Source organism: Micromesistius poutassou (genome assembly GCF_964030765.1).
Source record: "Micromesistius poutassou genome assembly, chromosome: 23".
Lineage (NCBI taxonomy): Eukaryota > Metazoa > Chordata > Actinopteri > Gadiformes > Gadidae > Micromesistius > Micromesistius poutassou.
Genome location: NC_140293.1, coordinates 1128188 through 1146522, shown reverse-complemented (window position 1 = coordinate 1146522; position 18335 = coordinate 1128188). Strand labels below are relative to the sequence as shown.

General features: G+C 46.6%; 2 protein-coding genes across 3 annotated transcripts; both read right to left on the bottom strand.

Moving 5' to 3' along the window:
• Window positions 1-410: 410 nt before the first annotated feature.
• On the bottom strand, window positions 411-11593 carry LOC311368662 (E3 ubiquitin-protein ligase TRIM47-like; the record flags this gene model as incomplete). Its single annotated transcript, XM_084487461.1, has 4 exons — window positions 11566-11593; window positions 1716-2268; window positions 1270-1501; window positions 411-415 (listed from the first exon to the last, which is right to left on the bottom strand). The coding sequence occupies exons 2-4, from the start codon at window positions 2259-2261 to the stop codon at window positions 411-413; spliced, it is 783 nt and encodes a 260-aa protein (XP_084343587.1). The 5' UTR covers window positions 2262-2268; window positions 11566-11593.
• Window positions 11594-12020: 427 nt separating this feature from the next.
• On the bottom strand, window positions 12021-17923 carry LOC311368481 (E3 ubiquitin-protein ligase TRIM39). 2 transcript variants are annotated; one of them, XM_084487287.1, is made up of 7 exons: window positions 17855-17923; window positions 15173-16284; window positions 14917-15012; window positions 14432-14662; window positions 13744-13891; window positions 13610-13636; window positions 12021-13220 (listed from the first exon to the last, which is right to left on the bottom strand). In XM_084487287.1, the coding sequence occupies exons 2-7, from the start codon at window positions 16280-16282 to the stop codon at window positions 12667-12669; spliced, it is 2166 nt and encodes a 721-aa protein (XP_084343413.1). In that variant the 5' UTR covers window positions 16283-16284; window positions 17855-17923; the 3' UTR covers window positions 12021-12666. The 2 variants fall into 2 exon arrangements, with proteins under 2 accessions (XP_084343413.1, XP_084343412.1); XM_084487286.1 differs by having other exon boundaries at window positions 15173-16361; window positions 17855-17887.
• Window positions 17924-18335: the final 412 nt, after the last annotated feature.

Sequence of the window (18335 nt, the reverse complement as noted above, 5' to 3'; positions counted from 1 at the left end):
GCACCAGATCAATTATCTTCTTAATATCGTCTTCATCTGCTGCCTACCTAACTTTCGTATCACCCCCTCCAAAACAATCCTTCTAACCCTTCATCAGACTTAAAATTAAAGGTACCAGAATGAGGAACGCTACCATTACTGTGCCCATGTGCCGCCACCTTGTGGTTAACAATAGACTAAGTACATTAAAGGATTCAATGGTTTGATCCACGTTTTCAGTATTGTTTCAGCAGAACAAGTCATACGCAAGCTATCAAAAAATTGTTTATGGGTCTTATTGGGGTACTTAACGTATTGTGGCGACGCTCAGAAAGATTGAGACAGGAGCCCAGGTTGAAATGGTTTACAACTTCCGTGCCTCATACACCGCACGACTACGGAAGTTGCCTTTATTTTTGAACACACACACTTTACACTGAACACAGCGCAACCAACACAAACGCATGACACTCTAAGTAATGGTGCGACCCCAAAGAACACAACATGATAACCGCTCAACACTCCAATCCCCTAACCCATTTATCCCGCACCTACTAAACACCCCTACAGTATAAAATCCTAACAGATACAACGGGAACGTCCCTTCCCGCAATGCAGATTCCCATGCTCCCTTTGCGCAGGACCCGAACAGGCGTCCACGGCAGTGGTCGCCACAGTATTAATACTTTAAATACCATAGGCTTGATAGGCCTTCTGACAAATATACTTGATTCCAAACTATCAGTCCAAAAAATATTTTATACATCAATCATTTACAAAACAAATAAATTAAATATACAAAAACACATTCTTTTGTTTGCCGTCACAACAACATTGTAATATTATGTTCACTTCCTGGAGCATTCTGAGTAGGGGAATCACTGATGAATAGCTTGTAATTAGTTATGAATAGAACAAGCATGCAATGTGAAAACCACCTCAGTGTTATTCTTCTTTGCAATTTCCTCGTATCTACGTTGAACACTTCTGTAGAAATTTCTGGAGAGAGAGGAAGAGAAAGAGGAACTGAGTTACCATACTCAATAGGCCTATACCTATAACAAAAAAAAAAGTGTTTTTTGGAAGTGAAATGTGAAAGATGTAAGCAGACCAGTAAAAAACTCAGAGGATCCGCCATTTGAGAAAGTTCCTCCAAGTCTGTCTTTCTCTGCTGGAGGTCCAGGATTTCCTGCTCCTGGTCTTTGAGTAGACCCTCACCCTCCCCCAGACCCTCACCCTCCCCCAGACCCTCAGCCTCCCCCAGACCCTCAGCCTCCCCCAGACCCTCACCCTCCCCCAGACCCTCAGCCTCCCCCAGACCCTCAGCCTCCCCCAGACCCTCAGCCTCCCCCAGACCCTCACCCTCGCCCAGACCCTCAGGCTCCCCCAGACCCTCAGCCTGGCCCGGATCACCTCCGGTTCTGCTGCTGCGGAGCGTCAGGGACCTCCTCCTGGTGTTCTCGTGTAATGTCCTCTCCTGAATCGTCCGTGTGAGTCTCAACAGCTGTTTATTTAGCTTTACCTGCGGAGAGAGGTGCATATTGTCCATAGTGAACGACACAAGGGAAAACATACAAATAACAGCTACAGTTGTGAAGTAAACGTTCCTCATATCGACCATCACATCGTTATTACGACTGTTACGAAGATTTTGAACAAAAACTTGAGTGCTACAACACAGAATCTCTCATTTGTCATTTCTGTAAATTTTTCGCGTCGAAGGGCGGCGGGCCGACCTTCGCTCGGCCCGCCGCCTTGGAGATGGGTACGACGCGGTGGTCCCGGTGGTCCGTGTCGGCGCACATCGCGCAAATGCCCGTCCGGTCGGTGCGGCAGAAGCGGTCCACCTTCCTCCCGTGGTGCCGGCACGCGGCGCCGTCGCCCTCGGCGTTCTTCACGGCGCTGACCAGTCGGTGGCGCCACAGCGCGGCGTCGAGGTAGTGCGGCTCCAGGTGCCGCGGGCAGAACGACGCCAGACACGGCAGACACGACGCGACCGCCGCACAACGGCGCCCGCCGGCCCGGCACGCGTCGCACGGGACCCCGCCGGCCTGCAGAGGCTCCGGCGGCGTGAGGCCGTCCGCGGGAGGAAGGTCGTGCTCCGGCGGCGGTTTAAGGTCGGGTCTGGTGGGGAAGAGTGCCTTGCACAAGGGGCACTGGCAGCAACCAGTGTGCCTCCAGTACTCCCCGATGCAGGCCAGGCAGAAGGCGTGGCGGCAGGGCAGGCTGACGGGCCGGCTGGGGGCCGTCAGACAGATGCAGCAGTCAGGGACCTCCGACATAGCCTACCTGGGGGGGGGGGGGGTCACATAGAGAGAGAGAGACAGAGAGAGAGAGTGACAGAGAGAGACAGAGACAGGGGCAAGTCAGGCTGTCAGGCTGTTGGCTGTCAGGGGGCAAGAGAGAGACAGAGGAGCAACTTACGGAGAAACAAAGAAAAAGAAATGAGGGAAAAGTGTTTCCTCCCTACAGGTCATCACTAGACAGCAACGGAAACCACGACAGCGGCTGTGGTTGGGGTAACCACAGCCGCTGTCATGGTTTCCGTCATCGTTAACGCCATGGAAGACATGGCTTGTACGCCATGCATCAGACACAGAAACACACAGACAAAGAGAGAGAGAGATGCTTTGCCAGGGAAAGAGCGAGAGGGAGAGCCATGCACCTTGATTCGGATTCCTGCCATTAATGTCAGGAAACCTATGACATCCCCAGGATTCCTCAGAATTCTGTATACATTAGTCTGCCATACCCTCTGGGCACCCATGTCGTTACATGGGTGACAGAATAAGTTCAAAGGAGTTTGGGGCAGAGTAGGAGGTTTAGCGGAGACTAGCAAAACATTACACCTATATTACCGTGTTATTGTAGTGGCATAACAGCATAGATAACTATGTTTAAGATCAATGAAGACGTTTAAAACAACATTTTGAGTCACTTCAACATCTGACTTGCATATTCAACAAACAGATGGCGAACATAAAGACGGTGGTATTGGTGTAACAGCCAGTAAGGCCAGAAAAACACACACACACACACACACACACACACACACACACACACACAGGACACACACACACACACAGGACACACACACACACACACACACACACACACACACACACACACACACACAGGACACACACACACACACACACAGGACACACACACACACACACACACACACACACACACACACACACACAAACACAGACACACATTTACACACACATACAATCTTCGTCCACGAGGCACATTCTTCAGCTCTAAATATGACATTAGAATACTTACCGAATCAGAGTACTACGGTAAGAATACTGTACCTGCCTCTGGGACTTGCAGCCTCAACCTGTGGGACTCCCGTCAACTGTGCCTGAGCCAAAACCGAATGGCAGACTAGGCAGTGCAAAGGTGTTGACACGCCTGCCATCAGTACGAAAGAGCAACGTTTAATTGCCGCAATATATACTGTTATATTACCACTGTTACATCACACCCAGGTTACCTGGTGTGGTGACTATTCAAAAAACAAAACTTGTCACCTGATGGTGGTTTGGGATGGTTCTTAACTCGATTCCAGAGTGAATAAAAAAGAAAGGTTGCGAAGGTTATGATGTCTTTGGGTGAGGTTCCCGTTTATTTCAACAAAAAGGATAAGGCAAGTTGACAAACAAAAAGCTTCTATTGATTCTCTGGCTGTCGTGTAAAAACTGTGTCTCTCCCACCACCACTCAACTCAAACTAATCAGCTCTCCTGATCTCTAACAGCTGGGGCAGATTCTGGGGTAAAAGAAAGGAACAGAAACAATACTGCACCCTTGTGGAAAAGTAAATACCTACACAACATAAAAAATGGCTCCTACACACCGGCCCCATAATTGTGTTGGTGTGCACTACAATTATATAAACATATTTCAAAAAGGAGCCAAAAAGAGTGTGTGTGTGTGCAAATCTTCGTCTTCTTCTTTCAGAAGTCGGTGTCCATAAATCAAATCTTCTTTCTTTCATAAGTCAATCCATAAATCAGTCTTTAATAACAATCTTTATGTCTCCAATAGCATGCAGAGCTTGGTGACAGGCCTCTCCAGAAAGCCTGTCTTGGTCTTCAGCTGAACTGACCGGACAACACCTCTCCTGTCTGGAAAGGTTTTGGTCACTTTACCCATCAGCCATGAACTTCTTGGAGCAGAAGGGTCCATGATAACAACAACGTCGTCCACAGAAAAATTCCTTCGTGGCTTTGTCCACTTTTGTCTTTCTTGGAGCAGTGGAAGATACTCCCTTACCCACCGCTTCCAAAATAAATCTGACAGATACTGTACCTGTCTCCATCTTCGTTTGATGTATATATCACTATCATCAAAAAGTCCAGGAGGAAGAAGGGGTTTGGCCTTCAACAGAAGAATGTGGTTGGGTGTAAGTGTTTCCAGGTCATTAGGGTCATCGGATAGTTTGGTTATTGGGCGACTGTTGAGAATGGCTTCAATTTCACAAAGAATAGTGCAAAAGCTCTCATCATCCATGGTTTGCTGTTTGACAATGGAATACAGCACCTTTCTTATGAGGCGAATGATCCGCTCCCATGTTCCGCCGTAGTGAGATCCAGCAGGAGGGTTGAATGTCCATGCTATTCCTCTTTTTGCCAAAGCACTTTGAATTTTGTTGTGATCCAGGGCTCTAAGAGCTTCCCTTAGCTCTCTTTCAGCTCCAACAAAATTGGTGCCGTTGTCTGACCTGAGGTTGGAGATTTGCCCACGTCGACACATGAACCGTCGGATGGCATTTATGCATGAATCTGTTGTCAGTGAGTGGGCTGCTTCAAGGTGTACTGCCCGGCTGGTCATGCATGTGAAGATTACGCCATACCTTTTGACCATGCTGCGACCTCTTTTGATGTCAATAGGGCCGAAATAATCCACGCCTGTATTAGTAAACGGTGGCAAGTCTGGCAGGAGTCTTTCAGCTGGAAGGTCAGACATTTTCTGTTCTCCAACTCTCCCTTGAAGACGACGACAGGTAACACAATCAGCAATGATTTTCCTGCAGGCTGAGTTTGCATTTGTTATCCAGTAGGTTTTTCGAAGTGTAGACATCATATGATTACGTCCAGCGTGACCCACTTGCTTGTGAATATGTTGTAAGATAAGTTTGGATATGTATTGATCTTTAGACAGAATTATTGGATGTTTTACTGTTTCAGGCATGGATGCTTTTCTCAGGCGGCCTCCTACTCTCAACAGCCCATCTTGGAGTGTGGGATCCAACCTGTAGATGTCACTGTTGGTTGGCACAGATGATGCTCCTTTCTCCAAGAGGGAGATTTCCCTGTGAAATCTTTGCTGTTGGCAGAGGCGTGCAATTTCCAGTTCTGCATTATGTAAGTCATCCCGTGTCAATGGTTGAACATTTATCTTTGCTTTGTGTTGATGTCCTTTGTTGCATGTTTTACCTTTTTTCCTTAGCTGTTGAAGCAGGTCTTTAAACTTCAAAAACCAGGCGACTGAAGTTTTGAGTTTTTCCCAGTCTGAAAAATAGGTTAGAAGCTTGTTCATAGTATTGGATGCATCATCAACAACACAAGCACTAACTGTGAGGTCTTGTTTGACCTCGGGGTCATCCAAGCTGACGGCAGGTTTGTTTAGCTCCTGTTTTGGCCAGGTCCTTTCCTCAGTCAGCAGAAACTCTGGTCCTTTGAGCCAACGTTCACGTTTCAGAAAATCATCAGCTGACAGTCCTCTTGAAGCCTCATCAGCGGGGTTCTGTTTAGAGCCTATGTACCTCCACTGGGCCACCTCTGTAGCTTCTCTTATGACAGCCACTCTGTTCGCTACAAATGTGTGGAATCTCTTTGTTTCACTTGAAATGTAATTAAGCACCGTCGTGCTGTCGGTCCAGAACACTGACTGGTCCAATTCCAGTTGAAGCTCCTTTGTAATCATCTTGTCTAGTCTGACAGCTAATACAGCAGCTGTGAGTTCAAGCCTTGGTATTGTGGTTTGTTTCATGGGGGCGACTCTGGACTTTCCAACCATGAAAGCAATGTTAACTTCATCAGAGATGCCTTTCAATCTCAGATAAGAAACAGCGCCGTATCCACACTCACTAGCATCTGAGAAGTGATGCAGCTGTGCATGGCTTACCTTTCCAAAGTTCTTCGGCTTGATACACCGTTCCACCTTTAACAGTGACAATTTATGCAGATTTGTCAGCCACTGTGTCCACTTCTGCAGAAAGGTTTGTGGTATTGTGTCATCCCAACCAATTTTTCTTTTGCACAGCTCTTGTAGCATCAGCTTAGGAGGCAGTGTGAATGGTGACAAGAAACCAAGAGGGTCATAGATAGAATTAACCACTGACAAGATTCCACGGCGGGTACATGGACGATTTTCCAGTGCAATCTTGAACATGAACATGTCTGTTTCTGCACACCAGTGCAATCCAAGAGCTCTTTCAACAGGTAAGTTGTCTTTATCCAAATTGAGCTCTTTGGTTGCTTTGGAACGATTTTCTTCAGGGATGCTGGCAAGAACTGCTCGACTGTTGCTCATCCACTTTGAGAGCCGAAAGCCTCCTTTGGCACATGCAGCAGTGAGATCTTGTACCATTTGCAAAGCTTCCTCTTCTGAAGACACAGACTTTAAACAATCGTCCACGTAAAAATTTTGTTTGATGGTCTGTAACACTTTGTCACTGTAATGAGCCGTGTTGTCATCAGCAACTCTCTTTAACGCATAATTGGCGCAGCTCGGTGATGAAGTTGCTCCAAATATATGAACTTTCATTCTGAAGTCCACCAACGGTTGCATTACATTTCCATTATGCCACCACAAAAATCGGAGAAAATCAACATGTTTCTGAGAAACTTGGACTTGGTGAAACATAGCTTGAACATCAGTCATGATGGCAACTGCTTCTTGCCTAAATCTCAGAAGAACACCAAAGAGGGAATTTGTGAGGTCAGGACCTTGTAACAGCTGGCTGTTCAAAGATGTGCCTTTGAAACTTGCTCCACAGTCGAATACAACTCTCAGGGTTTTCTTCTTGGGATGATACACCCCATGATGTGGTATGTACCAGATTTTACCTTCAGTTCCGTTCAGTTGCTGTTGAGGAACCTGCTCCGCATAGCCACTTTTAATAACATCATTAAGGAAGTGCACATACTCCTGATGATACTCTTTGTTCCTCTGAAACTTTCTTTTCAAACTCATGACTCGTTGTTCAGCAATGCATCGATTGTTTGGCATTATGACATCATCATCCTTAAAAGGTAAATCAACACAATAATGGTTGTTTTCAAGACTAATTGTTTTTTCCATAATGTGGTGAAACCTCATATCTTCTCTTGACATTAAAGTGTCATCACATGACCTTTCATTGAAGTCTTGGTTGTATTGTGTGATTAACAACTGTTCCACTTTATCAATGGAGATCCTATTGACAGTGACAGTAGGGCAGCCATTCTTCCCTGTATCACTTCCACTTCCTTTAAGTGGGCCGTTCACCACCCACCCCAATAGGGTCCGAACAGCATAGGGTCCATCATTACAGCTGTTAATGATTTCCCAAGGCTCCAAAAGCTTTGAGGCATTTGTGCCAATCAACAAATCCACTCCAACTTCAAGCTCGGGAACTTTAATCTTTCGCAGGTAAGGCCATCTTCTGAGATCCTTTTCTGTCGCAATATTGTTTCTTGTAACTGGCATGGTTTGTTGAGTGTAAACCTCAGGTAGGTCTAGAAACCTGTTGTCATCATAACCAGCTACTTCCAGTCCAGTCAGAACATGAGTCTTTACAGTGTGTGCTTGTCCCATAGTTCGCAGGAAGATGTGTGTTTGTTTACTGTCCATGTTCAGCTGTCTCATCAGGCGTTCTGTACAAAAGGTAGCTGAGCTTCCTGGATCAAGGAAAGCGTAAGTGGTCAAAATTTTGTTTCCATTCTTAACCTTTACTTGTACAGGTACAATTGAGAGAACACATTTCTGTGTACCGGCCCCAGTGTGAGCACAGGTCTGCTGAGGGACAACAGTGTTGTTTGACTGTTCAAATGTTCTGAATTTAGCTGGATTGTGAAGCATTGTAGGATGTCTGAAGTTACATACATCACATGTTAGACGTTTTTTGCAGCTCTTGCTGATATGACCTGGTTTTAGACAACCAAAACAAACACCACTTTGCCTTAAAAGATCAAGTTTCTCACGATGCACTTTGTTCTTAAGATGTACACAATCTTCTATTGCGTGATCCTCTTTACATATGCAACATGATGTATTCTTGCTTTTTGATAAAGAAAAGGCATGGTAGAGCGGTGCAGACCTTATACCTGCTGAAGTGTTTACAGCTGCCACAGTTGCTGGATTTTTATTCCTGGGTGGAAATCTTGGGGGAGCTTTTCCTTTAAGTGTAGCAGTTTGTGTGTCTTGTAGGTTACCAAAAACAGGATCAGAGAGAATTTTGATCTGATGTTCCAGAAAGTTGACCAAATCAGAGAACAAAACTCTACTTCCTCGTCTCTCCTGTAGGTCACAAACAGCTGCTCTCCATCTTTCTTTTAATTTGTAGGGCAGTTTCATCACAAGCTGTTTCAGGTTTGATGGTACATTCATTTCTGCCATATATTGTAGACTTTCCATCATGTTGCAACATCCTCTCAAGAACAACATGTATGTTTGAAGAGCGGCAACATCTTCAGCTTTTATTGGTGGCCAACTTAAAGCTTTTTCCATGTAAGCTGCCCCAATCTTCATTTCATTGCCGAAGTGTTCCTTTAACAAATACTTGGCTCTGTGATAGCCTTGATCATTTGGCATGTGATAGCAGCTTCTGACCAGTTCTCTAGGCTGCCCCCTGGTGTGCTGTTCTAGGTAGTACAAGCAGTCCTGGAGATTATTGACTTTTCTTTCAACCCCCTGCTCAAAGGCCATGATAAAAGATCCATACTGTAGAGGGTCACCATCAAATATGGGTATTGCTCGAGGTGGAAGAGATGCTGAGTGTTGTTGTTGAACCAGCTGAGCAGTGATTTCTGTTTGTCGCTGCATAATGTTGCCAATGTCCTGTATTTTATTTTCATTTGTGTTCATTTGTGGTGTGGTACAAACATTGCTTGACCTGTGACCTTGCAGTGAATTGAAGACAGTTGTATGGCCTCCTGGTGGTCTTTGTAGGGATTGCATGGGTTGTATTGAAGTGAGGGTTTCCCATGGTTGTGTTTGGGCAGATTTTCTTTCCTTAGGGCGTGCATCATGCAGGTGTGAGGGTGGTTGCTGTGAGGGTGGTTGCTGTGAGGGTGGTTGTTGCACTGGTTCTGACTTTGACCTTTGTGACATTTCCATTTTTGATTTTGTGGCTTTATTGAAATATGAGTCCATTCCATCGGATGGTGTAGAACCACTTCCCACCACACTGCTTTCCAGTATGGCTATTTTAGCTGTAGCAGCAGCTAGTTGGGTTTCCATTTCCAGTTGTTCCTTTTGTCTTTTCAATCTTTCCTGTTCTGCATGCAGTTTTTCCTCTTGAGCCTCCAGTGCATGTTTCCTCTCCAGAGCAGCCATGTGTTGGATTAGTGCTGCCTTTTCAGCTTTTGCTCGTAAGCATGCAGAGCTTGTGCTGGAAGATTTAGACGAAGATTTAGACTTAGATGAGACCCGTGTTTTTCCAAGGGGGGAAACATTTGAAATACTATCATTGGGTTGAATCTCATCCTCCTGGTCAACATTTGGTTGAATCTCATCCTCCTGAAGTACAGACTCTTTGTCACAATGTGTTTGAGCATCCTTCAACCATTTATACACATCACACATGAACTTTTCATTTGCTTTAAATTTCTGTTCAAACCATGTTTGCTGCCTTTTCCATTCTTCTTCAGGCAGTGGTATTTCCATCAATGCATCATGAGTTTCAGCAGCAGCATCACACAGTTTATTAAACTCCTTTATAAGATTTTCAACATTGCTCAAAGAATCAGTTGTTATTTTGACAGATAACAGATCATCGATCTGCAACTTGATTTTGGATGCTTGATTCAAGGTTAACTTCCGGTTCTTTTGTAGGTTTTCGATTAGAAATGAAACACCTTTTGCAGTTAATTTTCTCTCTCTTTTTGCAACATCACTTTTTACAGCACGTTCTTCAAGTTTTGCAACATCACTGTTTGCAGTTGCAACATCACTTTTTGCAACACGCTCCTCAAGAATAACATTTTCAACATCAGCATTTTTCTCCATTTCCACACTGTCAATATGTCAACATGTGACGTCAGCAGACAATAGCAGTCATTCACAGGTGATGATCATTTTCCTCCATTTTCCAATTAGCTTTCCATTTTCATTACCTTTTCCATTCATCAACATTCATGACATCCAGTTCCAAAATCCAATGCATCAACACAGTCCAGTTCCATTAAATCACTCAAACAGGCTCAGTTTCTTTGTTCGTGCAGTTTTATTGTCTGCTGTTTCCTTTACCTTTCTCATCTGGCTCTGTCTGGTGAAGAGGGGGAAGGAGTTGCAAGCTCCATGGCCTCCTCTTGATCCACACAGCAGCCTCTTTCCATCCAAGGCAAAGCTCCTTTGCCTTGTCTTCCATCCAGGGCAAACAGTTTTTACTTGTGTGGTGACTATTCAAAAAACAAAACTTGTCACCTGATGGTGGTTTGGGATGGTTCTTAACTCGATTCCAGAGTGAATAAAAAAGAAAGGTTGCGAAGGTTATGATGTCTTTGGGTGAGGTTCCCGTTTATTTCAACAAAAAGGATAAGGCAAGTTGACAAACAAAAAGCTTCTATTGATTCTCTGGCTGTCGTGTAAAAACTGTGTCTCTCCCACCACCACTCAACTCAAACTAATCAGCTCTCCTGATCTCTAACAGCTGGGGCAGATTCTGGGGTAAAAGAAAGGAACAGAAACAATACTGCACCCTTGTGGAAAAGTAAATACCTACACAACATAAAAAATGGCTCCTACACCTGGTTTCTGATTCACCTGGCCAGCATAGTTTGCTGCTGGGCCAGGTGGCTCGTGGATGTATCATACATTATGTCCGCCCGTGTTTGTTTCGTTTCCATTCAATGTTTAGTACAGTTGCAACATGTGCATATTTCACAATAAACATCGACGTTACCAGTAACCCTTTACCTCACCTCAGAAACGCATGATCAGATCAGATTCTATTATTTCAACTGCATTAGGATTCCGTTAGATTGCTGTGGTGTTGTTGTCAACGGTAGGCCTACATGCCGCGTCGTGAGACATGCACATCTTGAGGGTTCGGGGAACTTATTTTATTCAGATTCAAACACCACCGTCTAATGTCTCCAAGGTACGGTCGTCTTGATAACATTTTAGAAATTGAAGCAGAACTTGGTTGGAACAGTTACGTGTGACCAATTAAAAATCTGCTCCTCTGTTTTCCAGGTTAAGGAGCCACTAGTGCTGTTCATATTCAATTGTTCTGTTCTTGTATTATTTTATATCTGTTCACTAGTGTCAGTTGGAGTACCAGTAGATACGTTTTTCAAGTCAAAGTTTGATTTTATTGGCAGACACTTTTAAGCACCTTTCAGAAATCACAAAGGATAATACTTACCCGCCCCATATTTCTAATTGCCCTGAGCGGTGTTTATCCAGGCCTGCTGACACATGCTTGTTGACGGACCAAATGCTAACGCATACTGGTTCCCGGATCAACACGCGTCAGGATGACAGATTTACAGTCTATAACGAATAGCCCGAGTTCCCCTGCTCCCGGCCTTACCTGTTCCCGAAAGAGGTCAAGTCCATTTTATATTGATACATAGGCCAATACATTTTTCAGTCTCAAAGGGCTGTACAGGCAATATATTTATGACAACCCCTAACTGCCCCCCCCCCCCCCCCCCCCCCCCAAAAGGGCAAGAAAAAAAAAAGTCTTATCAAGGAGTGTATGATTTTATAGGTGGGTTAAGTTATACTAGCACCAGCAATTCAAACCTGGCATGAATTGGAAGCGGTGGAGGGAGGAGAGGACGTGAGATATGTGAACAAATTAAACACAACTTTATATTAGGCAATGATATTTTTATTTAAAGGAAAACACATTTTCCTTAACTGCTCAAGTCCCCCATCTTGAAATGGATGTTTCTATATAACCTGTATAGACACAGGAGGGAGAAGCAACCCATATTATAACATCACTTGTTTGTCTGAAAGTATTACAGGAAAATCTGCTACTGCCACAGGGCAGAAAGACTAGATGGTACTTGTACTTCCTTTTGAATGGATCGCGGATCAAACTGCAGAGAGTTGCTAATCCAGTGTTTTCCAGAGTGTTTTCCAAAATGACAATGAACTCTCTCCGAAGTGAGATTTATTGTTCGAAATTACATATATGGCAACATTTTGAAAAAGAATAGTCCAAAATACACAATGAGATATAAGTTGGTATAAATAAAAAGACTTAAATAGATGAAAATTTAATCGGTTTTGGTATGCCTAAGAAAAAAAATCTCACCATCACAACTTTACACTATTGAATAAGATCAGAAACATTCTTTCAAGTACATTTGAACAACAACACGTTAAGAAACGTAAAATCGATATCTTTCCATCCAGTTCTTTCCGTGGCCCGGGTCCTGGTACCTCAGGCGTGTTTGAGCGCCCCCTTGTGGCCGGCGGGGGAGCTCACCACGGTAACCCGGGTCCTGGTACCTCAGGCGTGTTTGAGCGCCCCCTTGTGGCCGGCGGGGGAGATCACCATGGTGTCAGAGGCCTTGTCGCTGCAGTACAGGTAAAAGAAGGGGTACACCTTCTCCCTGAACGCATCCCAGAAGGTGTAAATGTGCTTGCGGGCCTTGGCGTCGTAGAAGGACACCTGGCCCTCCTCGCAGTCCACGTACACGCCCACGCGCTTGGGCCGCGTTTCCACGGTCACCGGGGAGGGCGGGACGGTGGAGGCGCGGTACTCCTGGCCCTTCTTCATGGCCAGCGCCCAGTAGCCCTGGGCGACGCTGACGGCGATGCGGCCCTTCCTCTTGACGGAGGAGCGGGCCACGCCCAGGTACCAGTCGTCCTTCTCGCCCACCGCCACCTCCCAGTAGTGGCGCCCGGCGGCGAAGCCCTCGCGGCCCAGCACGATGACCACGGTGTCGAAGCGCCGCGGGTTGTCGGGCAGGTCCTGCCACGCCCCCAGGTGGCGCACCTGCCGACGGTCCTGGGACAGCTGCAGCCAGGGGTTGGCCGTGTCGGGGTCGAGGGTCAGGTCGGCTGGCGGGGGGGGGGCGGGGGGTGGGGGGGGGGGGCGGGGGGGGGTCACAAGAGAGGGTAGAACTTGAGGTTGTGCCGTCGATAACTCAAACTTTATTGAGAGCGCTTGTCGTGACAAACAGGGACACACAGCTGAAGTGATAAACATTTAAAATGAGCCAAGTCAATAAATGTCGATATGAAGATGACTTGATTAAAAGAAAACTGAAGTGCTAAACGTTTAAAGGTGACATATTATGCCACCAGGTGTGAGTGTGATTAGCCGTCTGTGATGTCAGAAGAGGCAGATTTTCAAAACGGCTTGAAAGGGCTTATCACACTCACACCTGGTGCAATAATATGTCACCTTTAAGAAACACCGTAAGAGATGAATGTTTTGAGGACCTCACCTGTGTATTTCCCCAGCTTCTTGATCTCTACAGAAAAAGACAGGCTTATTATTCTCCCAACAGAGGAATTATCAATGTCATGGTCAACTGAATGATACAGACAGACAGACACGCAGATAGACAGGCAGTCGTACCGCTGTCTGCCAGCTTGTCTATCTCTGCGTCGAGCACGGTCTGTAGCTTAGCAACCGCCCTGCGGATGGTTCCGATGCTGGCATCCGTGGGAACGCTGGTACCAGACCAGTCCTTCACGATCGGAGACGCACTGAATGCTGGGAAACTCTAGAGAGCAAAAACGTTATTTATATCTCCTTTCATTACAAGTATCAGTCAATGTCAACAGAATGGAGCAGAGGAGTACAGAACAGAACAAATAGAGCATGAAAGGAAATTGGAAACTCTTTCCGAGAATTCAAGACCCAATGTACATGCTTTGTTATTCCTTGTGTGTACTGATTTATTAAAGTTTACTTTTCATCTTATTATTTGAGGCTTCAGATCATAACTATATGGTAACTGGCAAGCATCTAGAAAGTCCTTCCTTTAGATCAACCTTGGACAAGTACATTTGATGTAATATGGTTGTTTATGTATTTATGCTTTTAAATAGATATTAGATTAAATGTTTAAGTGAGTGTGTGTGTGTGTGTGTGTGTGTGTGTGTGTGTGTGTGTGTGTGTGTGTGGGCTGTCATTTGAACACGCTACACTTTTGACCAGGGGCGTGTCCAGGTGGGGAGGGGGTTGGGTGCCCGCCCCTATTAAATCCAGGATTTGAAATAATGGGAAACTTCAAACACACCAACGGGTCACGTGACCTCACCTGCAGGAAGTGGATGTGGTCGGTGCGGCCCAGGCTCTCCAGGTCGGCGTTGCGGCGCTGGAGCTCCGCGATCTCCAGCTCCAGCGCGGCCACCAGGCCCTGGGCGCGCCGCTCCGCCTGGCCGCGCCCCTCCTCCACGCTCCGCTCCAGCTCCGCCTGCGCCCGCTGGATCACACGCACCAGCTCCGCGAACACCGCCCCGCACTCCTCCACTTCCCGGGCCGCGCTCGCCTGCCAAAGGTTTTATCAGATTAACCGATCCGATGCATTTCATTTATTGATGTTGTCGGTTGTTGAGGCGATTGTCTGTTTTGATCGGTGCGTTTTGATCGTTATATCCAGATTTGACTGAATAATTAGGTTATGAACATTTATTTTACATTTAGTCTAGTCATAAAGTCCACCAAGGAATCACATAAAAAAATACTTTTGACTTGTAGTAGATAACCAAAAAACAATATGTTGGAACTTTGGTGGGGACTAACTTTATAGTGTTCAACCGATTTCTTGATCTCCTCCACTTTCTGCTGCCTCTCGTGGATCATCTGTTGCACGTCCAACTCGGCCCTCTTCAGCTGCGCCTGCAAGGGGATTCCACCAACATTCATTAATCCCAGAAGAGACATTCGGCCCAATTAATAATAAGTATTTTACTGTAACTAAAACATAACTCAAAACAAAACTAATCAAAATCAGAAAAAAACAACCAATGGCGTGTTCCCCCCCCCCCCCCCACCTCACCTTTTTGTCCATCCACTCGCGCTCCACCGGCACGGTGTAGTGCGAGCGGTGGTCCGTCTCGGTGCACAGCACGCACACGCACATCTGCTCCTTCTTGCAGAAGAGCTCCAGGAGGCGCTCGTGCTTGGGGCACATGCGCGCCGCCATGTTCGCCACGGGCTCGATGAGCTTGTGCTTGGTGAAGCGCGCCGTGTGCGAGCGCAGGTGCTCGCCGCAGTACGACGTCAGGCACACCAGGCACGACTTGTCGGCGGCGGGGCGGTCGTCGCCCAGGCACACGTCGCAGAGCACCTCCTCCGCCGCCCAGGGCGCGAAGACGGGGGTGGTGGTGGTGGGCGACGGGGTGGGCGGGGTCGGGGTCGGAGGAGGAGGAGGAAGAGGAAGAAGAAGAGCCGGCGCTCTGGGCGAAGGCGGGGTCGAGGAGGTCTTGGCGTGCGCCGGCGTGCGAGGGGGGCGTTCGGGCGTGGCCCGGGACACGGCCGCGCCGTCGACTCCCGGCGAGGGCGGCGGCGAGGGAGAGGCCTTCGCGCCAGAGGGGGAGGGCGGCACCAGGGGCGGCAGTTCGTCCTGGAGTCCCGCCGAGGGCTTCCTCTCCTTCTCCTCGCGCCTCCTCCGCCCCTCCTCCTGCCGCTCCTTCAGCTCCACCAGGAGCTGCTGCCTCTTGTCCTCCTGCAGGAGCTCCTCCTCGTCCCCCCCCTTATTCCTCCGCTCCATCCCCCACCTTTTCTCCTTCCCCTGCTCCTCCTGCTCCTCCTCCTCCTTCTCCTTCTCCCGCGCCTCCCGCTGCTCCTGCTCCTCGCACCTCCTCTTCTCGGCGCTGTTCACGCGGATCTCCTTGAACTGCTGGGCGATCTCCCGGAGGACGGTGTTGACGCTGACGTCGGGCCGCTTGGCGAAGCTCTTCTTGCACATGGGACACTGGTAGGACGGGCTGGTCCGCCAGTATCCCAGGATGCAACTCTGGCAGAAGTTGTGTCCGCAGGGGATGGACACGGGGTTGGTGAAGACGTCCAGGCAGATGGAGCAGTGCACCTGCTCCTCCGACAGGTTGCCGGCGTTTGCGTTGCCGCCGCCGCCGCCGCCGTTGCTGGAGGTGGCGTTGGCGGCCATTCCTGCGCAGCGGAGAGGCAGGGTCATACTCAGCAGCAAGTTAGCCACCTGCGGGGGAGGCAGCGGCATCGAGGACCTGCTGTGATAGGTCGACGTCAGTTTTTTTGAGGGGGGGGGGATGGGGGTTAAGACACGGCGCTAATGGCTGCAACGTGCAAAGCATTGTGGGACTTTTTGACTTTTTGAGTTGAAATCAAGTTTGAGGGGAACTGTCCCGCTCCGTTATTGTATCGATAAGAGTGCTGTTTCATACGCATGTTATGAGAAACTCCTTCAACACTATTCCCATGAATAAATATCCAAAAAGTTTACCCATCTCTTAGTGGATAATGCAAATCCCAAAACAAACTTAAAATAGCCGAGCGGGACACCTTGAAGTCAACTTTATAAAGCCCTTAATCACAGAAGTAATAAAAGTATCACCCTAAATGGAGACTTTGGAAATGGTTGAAGAGTGCTGCTGCAAAGGATTGTGGGTCACTTGGATTAAACGTTATAAGTCTACCTGTCTTAAATGTTTAAGCGCTTGAGTTCAGCTTTAAGGGAAAATTGGATATCTTCCTGTCCAGTTTTGGATATTTTTTGGGGTCAAAATACTATTATGGGATATAACGGTACAAAAGGTCTGTTAGGCCTACAGCAAAACCTGTTCCTGTCCATAGTCATTCAGTAACATTCACATCATTGATTGGCCATAGTCTCATAATAATTTAACTATAAATATTAAGTTGTATGATGACTTGTATATAAAGATATGTTGTTGAGGTCTTCTTATAAGATTATTAATAACTTTAAAACAACTTCTCTCTTCTTGTTCACGTTTTGCTCACTGCTCCAAAGACAGAAAATAGGTTTAGCTCCTGCTTTATAAATAGATAGTCGGTCGGGGTGTAGCTGTGCTAGCTGTCGGGCTAAATATGTTAAGCTAGAAAGATTAGCATACCCGCTAATAACGATTGCTTTAGAATATAATGACAAGTGGGTGGGGGGGGGGGGGGGGGGAGAGAGCTGGGCAGAGCGAGACAGATTATAAATATATGGTGAGAGAACATGGCTTTTCGTGACGGTCTAAATTAAAGTCTGCTTCTGGACTTCAGCCCATTTCTTCCTTAATCCAAACAGAGTCTAACTTTTAAAGACTTTTCAAGACTTGACATCACCGTGCTCGCCAGGCAGACAACCCAACCTACTAAAACGTGTCCTCATTCTTCTCATTCTTATGTCTTTCAACCTCCAGCTGTCCCCTTGTTTTGACATTTTTATGTGACAACGTGAGCCGATACTGACCTCAAACCTTTACACAATTCAAATAGAAAAAGATAGAGATATTGATTGGTGAGAGGGAGGGGGAGAGACATTGACATAGGCTGAGCAGAGAAAAGCAGAAACCGCATAGAACCCTTTTCAAGCAAGTCTCAACCAACCAGAACAAGCTAAAAGAATAACTGAAATTGTGTGGACTGATTAAAGGCTTATATGTAAAATGCGTGGAGGTGTTTAAAATGAAGGAGATGCAGAAGAGGAAGAAAAATCTAATAAAATGGAGAGAAGGACTTAAAGAGAGACACCAACCTGGGAGCAGCTGCTGCAAGTTCTCTGCTGGACACTGACACACGACACTACTGGCACACAGACACACACTGACACACTGATACACAACCACACACACACTCCCACTCACCTATAAATATACAAATATACCCCCTTCCTTCACCCCAGATACAAATATACCCTGGCCCTCAGGGGGGGCTTCTTTAACCCTTTAGAGGATTCCAATAAACATAATCATTATCTCTCTCCTCCTCCCTGCTGTGATCACAAGTTAAACAGAGGTCAATACAAGCAGAATAAACTCAGACTCCATACTGTTGACAAAAGAACAAATTTGTTGCTTGATTAGGTTTTGTTTGTTCACAAATATATATGACTCACCCTGGTGTACTTGTTATGGGTCTATTGGAAACCTTGTTTGATTTAGTTACACAGCCTGGGTAACCACAGGATTAACCAACCAATTGGACCTTGCTATTATCTTCTTAAAGGCCCAATATGT

Excerpts from the sequence above, each read along its gene's own strand:
- LOC311368481 (XM_084487286.1), bottom strand. The coding sequence starts at position 16,351 with ATGCCGCTGCCTCCCCCGCAGGTGGCTAACTTGCTGCTGAGTATGACC. Across the intron at positions 14,663-14,916 it reads AATCGGTTGAACACTATAAA|GCGAGCGCGGCCCGGGAAGT; the intron begins GTTAGTCCCCAC and ends AACCTTTGGCAG. Across the intron at positions 13,892-14,431 it reads ACCACATCCACTTCCTGCAG|AGTTTCCCAGCATTCAGTGC; the intron begins GTGAGGTCACGT and ends TTTGCTCTCTAG.